This window comes from Zonotrichia leucophrys, chromosome 2 (assembly GCF_028769735.1).
Source record: "Zonotrichia leucophrys gambelii isolate GWCS_2022_RI chromosome 2, RI_Zleu_2.0, whole genome shotgun sequence".
Lineage (NCBI taxonomy): Eukaryota > Metazoa > Chordata > Aves > Passeriformes > Passerellidae > Zonotrichia > Zonotrichia leucophrys.
The window spans coordinates 128152362-128163265 of NC_088171.1; the positions used below are offsets into that span (position 1 = coordinate 128152362).

General features: G+C 43.6%; 1 protein-coding gene across 1 annotated transcript; it reads right to left on the reverse strand.

Annotated features, from left to right (window-relative positions):
• Positions 1–3019: 3019 nt before the first annotated feature.
• Positions 3020–8261, reverse strand: DCSTAMP (dendrocyte expressed seven transmembrane protein). The gene is made up of 3 exons (XM_064703569.1): positions 7236–8261; positions 3821–4141; positions 3020–3091 (listed from the first exon to the last, which is right to left on the reverse strand). The coding sequence occupies exons 1-3, from the start codon at positions 8259–8261 to the stop codon at positions 3020–3022; spliced, it is 1419 nt and encodes a 472-aa protein (XP_064559639.1).
• Between the last annotated feature and the right edge of the window lie 2643 nt (positions 8262–10904).

Below are 10904 nucleotides of genomic sequence, written 5' to 3' on the forward strand. Positions count from 1 at the left end.
TATTGGGGCTTCTCACCAGCTTGTCCTTTGGGATTGAAAGGAGCACATCCAACTCCTGCCTGCAACTAGTCAGAACTCAGCCAAAAATATTTAGCCCTTATTGACCTGCAACTCTTCCCCTTTCATCTGCAATGATAACAAGAGTGCAATCCTCTTATCAATAGTACCTGGATAGCTATTCTGTTTTGGGTCCAAATTTAGAGCAACCTTCTAAATGCTTCTCTCACCAGAATGCTTCTTGCTACTGGTGCTTGACGGTAGCACCTAAAATACAAGCTGACATTCTGCTACTATTCAGGGCTGTCCCACTTTAGCAAAAAGGACATAGGCCTCTCAGAGACATTCAGCACAACCCTCAATAATGAATGGCTTTAGTCCAGCACTGTTTCCAGAGACAAATTGTTGTTACATCAGCAACCTGAACCACCTGCGTGCATGAGACTTTGGAAGGCCCAAAGAAAAGCAGTCTTTGTATTTTTCAGTGGCTTAAGTGCAAAATAACTTCTGACACTTGCTACTGGAGAGTTTTAAGTCTTAATTCATTCAGATAACAGAGACATTGATCAATGGCTGTTCTGAAACCATGCATGTATTATAGAGGAAGAGAGCAGAATTTCCTATTAATCAGACTAAAAAGGGAAGTTGGCTGTGGGTGCAAATCAGAAATACACTGCCTGTTGGGTACATTTTTTAGCTCTACATTAAATCTCTAAAGCTACATAAGTCATTCCTACGTCTTTAGGTGTTTTGCATTTGCTCTTGTATCATATGAAGGTCACATCAGCAATGTTGGTTGAATAGGTGAAGCACTTCAGTATTGGCTCCATTTAATTGAATTGAAGTAATTGGTGCTTATGCAACGTGATTAAGCCCATGATTAAGCCCATTATTGTCCCTTCTGCAAATTTTCTCAGTCTGCAAGATCTGAAACATTGTTCACCTCTACTTACATGCCTCATCCTTTAACGATACCTTGTTTGCCCCCACAGAACCTGATTCCTCTCCATCCTAGCTCTTGTGACCATTCTCACTTCTACCTGTTACCTGACCTTTGGTGTCATGGTTTAGGCCTGGAACAGAGCCAGTGCCCCCATGAGAATACCCTCTCCCTGGTGTCTGCTGTGAGATGTGACCAGGAATAAGCAAAGCAGGCTCCAGCTTAGAAATAAAGAAAACTTTATTAACTAAACTTCAAGAAAAGAAGAAAAAACTATAAGGGAAAAGAAAAAAAAAAATGAAAACCTTACAAAAGCACCTTCCTCCCCCCCCCACCAAAATTTCCTAATGCAATACATTCCCCCAAATCACCAACTCTCAGTCCGGCACCAGCCTTTAGAATACTCAATCCTCAGTTCATGAAGAGGAGAAGAGTCCTTCTTGCACCATAGGCTTCCTCTGGAAACACGTTGAAACCTCGTGTGCTTCCATGTCACTCAGCACCGCCCAGAAAGTCCTTTTGCCATTGTGACATCTTCCTTCCATGCCCAGTGCTCTCACCACTGTGCATGGACCAGAGCTGCTTTTAGGGTTGTCTTTCAAGGATGCCTTGTCTCACTCCAAAAAAGGCACAGTCTCTCCTTCGGGACATCTGTTCCCTCCCATTTTTTTCACCCCCTGGGGCCCAGGGGTACCCACACTGAACCCTCCCAGTTCTGAGGCACTGCCTCCCCCTAAATGCAGTCTCTGTGTCACAGGAAAAAAATGGTTCAGTCTACGGCCACACAAGAAAAGTCCAGCCAAAAGGCCACTCCATCATCTCTCCCCCCACTCAAGAGTCTTCTCCACTTCCCTCAGGCCTAGTCCTTGTTATCTCATCCCTTATCTCTCTTCTTATCCAGCTCCAGGAGGATCAGCATTTTGCAAGGTCTCAATCATGTAAGAAAAGGGTTAAAAATTTCAGTCTCTGCCTGTCCCAGAGCTCCGGAACTCCCATGCTGCCTGCCGGGCACCTTCTCGCCGCACTCCCCTCTTCTCCTCCTTGGCCGGCCGCTATCACATTCCGTCGCTGGCTCTCCCTCTCTCTCTCCTGGGGGGGGAGTGGCTGCCCGATGCCTCCTGGGGCTCCTCCACCTTTCCATCCTCACCCTCCATCTCTGTCCAGGCCCAGGCCTACCGCATGGCTGCCCCTCCCCTGCCCAGCAGCAGCAGCTGGACGGGGGAGGGCGATCCGACCTCTTTGCTTCGAAGTCCTAAGAGAGCCTCCCAGAGCCGAAGCTCTGGTTTTTAACCCCTCTGTGTTCTCAGAGGTGTGTCTGAACCCCCCTGGCCACATCAGGTGCCAGTATCAAAATCTGAGCACCCATTGGTTTGACCACAGCATCCCAGAATTCCCAGTTCTTCCTGGTCAAATCAGCACATTTGGTAATCACCTCTCATGATTACCAAAGGCATTGAACAATCTGCACTAATGATATAGTCTATAGATATGTGGAACTGGGGACTAAGACCAAGTAAGGAATTCTGGGTGGGAGACTAGATAGGAGATTAGAAACTAGGGATGGCAAAGATCCAGGCTGACGGGCTTGAGGCTTGAGAAATGGATAAAAACGTCTAGAAACATCTTAAGTCCCAGTTCTTGGCCATTCCAGAAGGCAATGGATGCACAGCCTCTGCTGTGTCTTCTATCTTCAGTGTCTGGCAAACCTGAAGAAGACAAACCTGCTGCTGTCACTACATCATCTGTTAGCTCAGTCCAAAGAGGTTTCTGTTGTAGATCTAAAAGGTCCAAACTATTTTATTGCTTTAGACAGAATTACAGATCATCCATGATTTTCTCAATACCAGATAATGCAAACCCCAAGCTGAAAAACAACTGTTAATGCAGTCCATAGCAATCTGTGGTGTACTGCACACTATCCACAATGGCATCTTTTCCAAAATACTGGTACACAGCCTTTGAGTGTGAAATTTTTACATTTTACAATTGACATTCTATAGGAAAAATGATGCAAAACACAGGTGGAGCTAAAGCATCTCAGCCATATCCAAAGATTCACTTGGTCTCTTTCACATCATCCTGTCATTCTGCTACACTCCTTTCTTTCTTCCTCACTGCCTCTCTTGCCTTGAGTATTGGAAACCAAAAGTTGACCTGAAAAGACAGAAATATGATCTGTAGGATAGTATTACTGAGTTAAGATCACCCAGATTGATACCCTGTATATTCAGTATTGAAGGCTGTTAAAAAAATGAACTTAAACAAACTATATGTCTGCAGCTTTCTGTCTGGATATGCCATAGGTATATGCATGTGTGCTAGTTATTTCCATTAGTGTGTCTGTGTGTGTGCATGTGTGTATATATATATATATATATATATATATATATATACATACAGGATAAATGTTTTTACAGGCAAAAGTTCTGTTTCCTAATAGTGTATGCAGTCATACTGTGTTTTGAAATAGAAATATACCACATTCCATATTGCTAAGCAATATCAGAATATCTCTCTCTACATTTAGGGCTACTCTTACTTCCTGGCACTTGCTATCTAGATTCAGGAATACTCAAAGTGCTTTTCATATGTTCATGAAAACAAAGTTTCTTCTCTGGAGGACTCTGAATCTGAGAAGTATTTTCTTGCCAGCACATAGTCATTTGAGCATACCAATGTCATGTCTGAGGCATGTGTGCTGAAGTACAGAATAAAACTATTAGATGATCTAATCTTACCATTAGGCAACTTGTGTCTGGCTCCTGAGCATTGGGGAAAGTCTATTAGCACATAATTGAAGTTAACAAGTGTTCAAGTATTTCCTGGATCTGGCTACCACCCAGTTGGAAGGTTTATTTTTTTTCCCCAGAGCTCATGGCTTACCGTTCTTGCAAACATGTTCTTCTCAGTTTTCTCTTGTAGCTTTTTTCTTTTTTTGAGTAATTTTGCATGTAAATAATATATCCGTTTCATCTCAGTATCAGGATAAAAGGAAGTTGACACGAGTATTTTAAGTTGGGTCAGGAGACCAGAGAATAACCCAAAAATTACTAAGAAGAAGATGATGACTCCAAGCTGAATCCATGTTGTGGAGAGAGCAAGCTCGGGATGAGGGATGCAGTTTTGCTTAATCAAAGGGATCTTGAAAGAATCAGTCTTGGCAATATGCTCTTTCATAGAAATTATATAGCTTTTCTCATTCTTCTGCACAAGAAAAGTGGAAAAAAGGTGTTGATTATAAGACAGATTCCCTCCTTTCTTAATATTTCTTGCACTGTACATTCAGATTTACAAAGGACTCTAAATCATCTAGACCATCCAGTGTCTGTATACAGTATGCTCAAAACAATATATATATTGGCTATTTATAAATGTTTTGGACTCTATTTTCACAATTTCTCTTGGTGGACAATGTCCAGCACTTTGGACTGTTAAAAACCTTCAGAGCCTTCTCAGTGGCTCTGACAGGGAAATATTTAGCTAATGTGGATATAATAGTTTATTATTTTTCCACTCCTATGACTCTGCTCAGATGCCCTGTTGGAGGGTCCTTCGTTGAGAATAAAACTTCAGAGCAGAGTGTCTGTCCCTTTGGTTTTGTCTCAGCACATGATCAGCAGTGCTTCCACACCATGGTGGCTCCACACCAGCCAGAAATCAAGCTCCAAATAAGCCTCTCCCCTTCCAGTGAGAGAGGGACAAAGGCAGAGACTATGGGTGGAGATAGCAAGTTACTGAAAGCAGCAAGCAATGGAATAAGACATGCACAGTAACAGCAGCAATATTATTAATGAAAGTACATAAAAAGAGAAGGTGGTTTACCTACAAAAGGTATTCACCATCTCGACTTATTTCCACCTGGCCCTGGGACAAAGCCAGGATGGTGGCTCTTCCTATGCCCGGCACCACGTGGCTGTCCCCCGACAAAGACAAGGTGGCAGTCACTCACCACAGCACTCTCTCTGTGCCTGAGCTTGAGACAGCAGAAAACAATGACAGACAAACCCCTGAAAGTATGAAAGTATGATTGTCCTCGTCACACTGCGCCACCGCTTCGGACACTGGACTCAACTCTGTGCAGCAGTTTCCAGTACTGGTGCTACTGACTGCTCCTCCCAGCTCCAGTCAGCTCCTCCCAGTTCCTTTCAGCCCCTTTCAGCTCCTCTCAGCTCCTTTCAGCTCCTTTCAGCTCAGCTCAGACTTGGCTGGGCTCAGGCTCACTTCTGCCGCTCTGTTCCCCACAGCAGCCACCCACATCATCGCTGCTTTCAGCACCGTGTGCCTGAGTCAAGTCTTGGATGAACAGGAGGGCAATGGGCAGCAGAGGAGCAGGGCTCTGATCCTGACAACCTTCCCAATGGAGAGAGGGAGGCAAAAACATTGCATGATCAGGGATGCTCACCTTTTCTTCCCCCTGAAACCACACCTGCAGTGATGTTGTAGGTGGCCTAGAACCGCAACCCAGCCATGCCCACATGGCACTAAGCTCTGTCCCCTCTCTGCAGCTGCACACTTGCCCAGGCAGTGCTCTGACCAAAGGCTGTCACACAAATGAGGCTGCCTGACCTCCTCTTGCAGCTGCCTCTGCTTAGCTGATGTCTTTCACTGCTTGTGGACTGAAATGCTCAATAAGAAGGGTAAATTAGACATGCTGCTGGGACCATACTCTCAAACAACTTTCTGTTCTGTGAATTAGAACACTGTAGAGTCACTGAATAACCCAGCCTCTTTTCTGATCATGTCAAAGGAATAATAAGGTCTTCCTTGTGGCTTTTCTAATCACCCTACAGAGGCCAAGCACTTGTGTTAGATGTTCATTGGACAAATGAAGTTCCCAAAGCATATTACCCATCTTCAGTCTGTTAGCCCTTCCTTGACATTATCCTGTTCCAAACTATCTCAGGCCATTTTATCCCTAAATTGAACTGATGTATAGGCAAGAAAAATCTTCATTAGGAGCTCAGTATGAAACAGGAGTACTAGTGCATGAAGAACTTTACTGTTAATGCTAATTAATAAACATCTCAAGTGTCTGAGTCTGTCCTGCTCACCCAGCTTCCTGGACTCCCTGGGATCAGCAGCCCTGAGGCATGATATAACAAATCTGTTGAGATTAAATTTTACATTTTAATGTAATTAGCTTTCCTTGGGGAACTAGAAACAATCTGATGATGGCATTTCTTTTTTGTTTTGAAGGAGTCAAGCAGCTTTCCACGTGAGTGAATGATGCACACAGAGAGAGAATATTCGTAGCGCAGGAGCCATGATTCAGCCAGACATGGTGCTCAGGACTTCTGTCCATGCGTAGTGGGACTAAGATACTTTGCCCTGACTCGGGTCACACCCAAGGCAGGTCATGAAAAGAGGCTGCCTTCAAGGTACAAAGGATAGAAACACAGGCAAAACCACACACAACACTACACAGCAAACAGTGAGTACACAGCAAAGTGCACAACAACAGGTTGATTAAGGTTGTGATCAATTGGCTCCTTATCTTCAGGAATGGACATCCCACAACCTATCTCAGAAACTTGTTCTGTTGTTTGATCAACTGAAGAGTAAACAAAAAAATGTATTTCCTTCACTTAGTCCTAATTTTCTCTTCTCCCTGAATAATGCACCACTGAAAGGTCACAGAATCATAGAACAATTAATGTTGGAAAAGACCTCCAAGATCATTAAGTCCAATCTTTGACCAAACAACACCATTAAAACTTGGTGCTATTAGTACCATTCTCTAACCAGTTGTCCTTGGTTTGAGCATGAGGTTGGTCTTGATGGGCTCCAGACTTATCTTCCAACCTAGCTAATCCATGGTTCTCTATGCTGCTGCTCCTGCAAGAGGAACCTGGAGATTTTGGCAACAAGTCATTATTTTGTGGTTATGCGCCCATCCATACAAGCAATGATGCATCCTCACAACACTCAGTTAAAGAAAGGTAGACACCTCTTACATCAGTGTCAGAGTGACTTTTGACTATAAAAAGTAGTGCTTCACAAATTTCAGTTCTGTGAGTTTCCAATTGCAAGCCTCTGGTTTTCTTCATATATATAAATGGAGGAATTAAAATCCGTCTTCTTAAATTTACCGTTCTCTAGAAATATGACAATGCTCTGGAAAGAACTGTCTGGTTCCATCCAACCAATGTATGTTGAGCAATGACCCTTTTTGAAATGAATGATATTCCAGGAAAGAATTGATGGCTCATTGCTATATGTTTGCTCTTGCAGCTGCTGAAGATGAAGAGAAATTTTTCAGCAATAAACTAAGAAATATATGGTACTGAAAAGTACTTACATTCTGAGAGAGTCTGAGTTGAATGTCTAGATCCGGTACTTCTTGGAGATATTTGTTCACAGAAATAATTAACAAATAAAACAAAGAGTCTACTGCAGCAAACAGAAGCCAGATGCAAAGATGAATAATTATAGGGAGAAAATAACGCAGCATTTTTTTCCTGTCCTTTCTTGTGAAGAAGAAAGATGGGATCATCACATAATCTTTCCTCTCTTTTCTGTTAAGTGGCAGAAGACAGGGTCTTTGCTGTTGCTTTTGCTGCTCATCAAATGCAATGAACTGTTTTGTGATATAAGCATTCTTAAATTTGATACTATGAGAACCCACAAATTTTTTGATAAAGAGTCCAGTTCCAAAAGAAACTAGAAAAACTCCAAATACAGGCAATATTTTCTGACCTATATAGGGCAGTATAGTCAACATAAAAGATATCTGGTTAGCAATTCTCTGGATTTCTTGCTCTGTGTCATTTAGCTCTTGTTTTAATACATCATCTAAAATTGAATAAGATGGTGTGAATTCATGCTTTAGGATCACTATATCTTTAAGTTCCTCAGCAGGAAGGTTGGTCACCTCATAAATCCATTTTATTGCCTCAATATAATATTTTATCAAGGCAAATTGCTCCTGCTTTAAATGACAGGTTATACTGTCTGCCAGAACCTTTAGATTGTGAAAAATATTTTGAATGTTGCTGGCCACAACAACACCTGTGCCAGCAGTAATAAGAGCATCCCTGCCATTTTTCAGTCCACAAGAAAGGAGGAACAGAACGCTGAAACAGCGCAGGTGCTTGAAACAAAAGAGCATGATAGAAAACAAAATCCAGATGAATCCCGAAATCAGTAAGGGCCCCAAGGAATGGTGTGCCAAGGAGAAGTGCATGCTAAGGAAGAGCAGAAAGCTGGAGAGGAAGCCAACTGCAGAGCAAACTGCAAATAGCTGCGTCTGATACTTCCAGCCAGGCTTCCTTTCAGATATAAAAATTTCCCATGCATTCTGAGCTATTGAGATGAATTTTTGCATTTTCTTCTGATTGTTGCTGACACTGCAATGGCTCAAACTAAAAGGAAAGGAAAAGAAAAACACTGTTATTTACAGGATCACACTAATGACAATAATGTGCTTTTAACTGACTCTCTGATACTTCTTCACACTGCAAAATCTGCAGGTCTGACTGACATGAGGGTGAACCACTGCACAAGACCAAAATATTTGTCTCCAATGTCACAGATATAAATATCAAGGAGGTGACTCTAAAAGGATTTCTATCTTTTGCCCTTTTATATTTTGCACACTTTGATTTCTCATTAGCTGTGTAGAGACCGTGGTTCACATGTGTATGTGTGTGTGGGTGTGAGTGCATGTATAAGAAAGAGACCAGCCTCCTGTAGCACCCACTGCTCCCCACAGATGCTAGCTTTGCCTTGTAAGCACCAAGAAGGGAAAGAGAGGCGCACAGAAAGTTCCTGTTGGTAGCCCCATGAAGGGGAGCATGGCTCAATCTGTGGGGAGCAGCTGGAGCAGCTGCCAGGGAGGAAGGAGCTGGCAAAGCAGCATGTGCACACTGCCCAGGGATGGGGAATGAAGCACAGCTTCTTCTGGTGGAGGTGGGTTAGTGCAGAGCAAAGGAAGAGTGCCTCAGAGGCACCATTCCTTCTTTGGGTCTCCCCTGGGGTAGCACCCCTGTCCATATCCAGCAAGCTGTCCATGAGCCAGCAGGGTGCCTCACGGCCAAGATGGCCAATCCTGGGGTGCATTAAGAAGAACATTCAGAGCAGGTTGAGGGGGGTGATCCTGCCACTCTGCTCTGCCCTGGTGAAGCACATCTGGAGTGCTGTGTCCAGTTCTGGGCTCCTCAGTACAAGAGACTCGGAGCTCCTGAAACAGGCTCAGTGAAGGGCTTTGGAGACGATGAGGGAACTGGAGCATCTCTCTTAGCAGGACAGGCTGAGGGAGCTGAGCTTGTTCAGCCTTCAGAAGAGATCACTGAGAGGGGAATCTCATCAATGTATACAAGGAGCTGAAGGGAATGTCTCAAGGCTCTTCTCAGTGATGCCAAGCAACAGGACAAGAGCCAATGGGCAGAAACTGATGCACAGGAAGTTCCACCAGAACTTGAGGAAAAACTTCTTTACCTTGTAAGGTCCCCAAAACCCTTGCTCAACATGGCTTTAGAAGGGCTTACACTTGTTCATGTAAGCTCTGAGTTAAATGCACAGGACAAATATGGACAAGATATTCTCAAGAGGTCAAAACAACTAAAAAATTTTGCTGGCAACTTTAGAAAATCAGAGAACTTTGGCAAAATGTTTAGTGCAACCTTCAATCAATATAAAACACTTCACAAAGCATTAACTTAGGAAATTATGCTTGATGTTAAGTTACACAAAAATTCGGAGAAGAATTAGAAACAGAAAGACAGAAAATACATAGATACATAGAAGAGGAGCCCCAAAACTCCCACTCTTGGATTCCAGTGGTGTGCAGCTGATAGAAATTCCAAGAGGCTGTAGAGTCAAGACATGCTTGCCTCATGTTCCCCTTTAAACACCCCTTGGCCCTTTCCCCAGGGGGACTCCCAGTCATTTGGCCACTCAGGAGGTGGGGAAGGGGCTCCAGGGGTGGGGGGTGCAGCTTTGCCTCTGGTGTGCCAGGGACTGGTGCCCCTGCCAGGCTGTGATACAGGCTCTGGGGTGGGGCTGTAGGGCAGGGCACTGCCTCGCCGGGGCAAGGCTCCACCTGACCCTTCCCCCGCACACACGCACCCCAAAACCTCTCCAGACATCAATCATTCCAGCCTCTCATAACTGTGAGGGTGACCAGGCACTGGGAAAGGCTCCCAGAGAGGTTGTGGGATCTCCATCACTGGAGATACTCAAGAACCAGCAGGATTCAATCCTGTGCCACGTGCTCTGGGATGACCCTGCCTGAGCAGAGGGTTGGAGCAGATGACTCGCTGTGCTCCCTTCCAGCCTTACCATTTTGTGTTTAACCCTTATTAAGCCTAATAGCTTGTGCTTGTCACCATCTGTCCTGCTTACCAGTAAGCTCGTTGTGTAAATTACAGAGTATTTCTGTGATTCAATTCTGTTTGATGGGAGATGTTATAATATAATATTTATAGTGCAATTTGTCCAAAGATGCAAGGTCAATTCATATGCATATTAGAATTTTAACATTCTAGAGTAAATGAGATATTAATTAAATAAAATAAACAGTGGTAAATTTATCTTAAATAGGAAACAGTTGTCTTTGTAAAATACATCCTGAAGATATTACTTTGTCTTTTGCTTTGCTTGAGCACAGCAGGTAGCCAGGAACTAAACTATAATTTTGTACACATACTGTATTTTATTAGCATTAGCCTTTATGAACCCTGCTAACATTCACTGCACCATTTCTCCCTCCTTCTCATTGTAATTAGTTATTACTTGTGTCATTATCTCCTTTGTGTGCAGCAGGAGCTGAATATTATGGGAGCAAGCATCCATCACCAGCTGGGACCTTCTTGTACTGATGTACTGCTTTTCCTTGGCCTTACTTGGGCTTGATCCTTTATAGTGCTGAGGACTATTCTGAAAAATGCTGAGTGTTTTTTGTGTTTAACCACTTCAGCACAGGCAAACAGTGGGCAGCAGGCCGTTGGGGGGTTTAATTCCTAGCACT

Coding starts and splice junctions, on each gene's coding strand:
- DCSTAMP (XM_064703569.1), bottom strand. CDS start 8,261: ATGCAAAAATTCATCTCAATAGCTCAGAATGCATGGGAAATTTTTATA. Junction 4,142..7,235: donor AACTCAGACTCTCTCAGAAT/GTAAGTACTTTT, acceptor TTTCTTGTGCAG/AAGAATGAGAAAAGCTATAT. Junction 3,092..3,820: donor AGAACATGTTTGCAAGAACG/GTAAGCCATGAG, acceptor CTGTCTTTTCAG/GTCAACTTTTGGTTTCCAAT.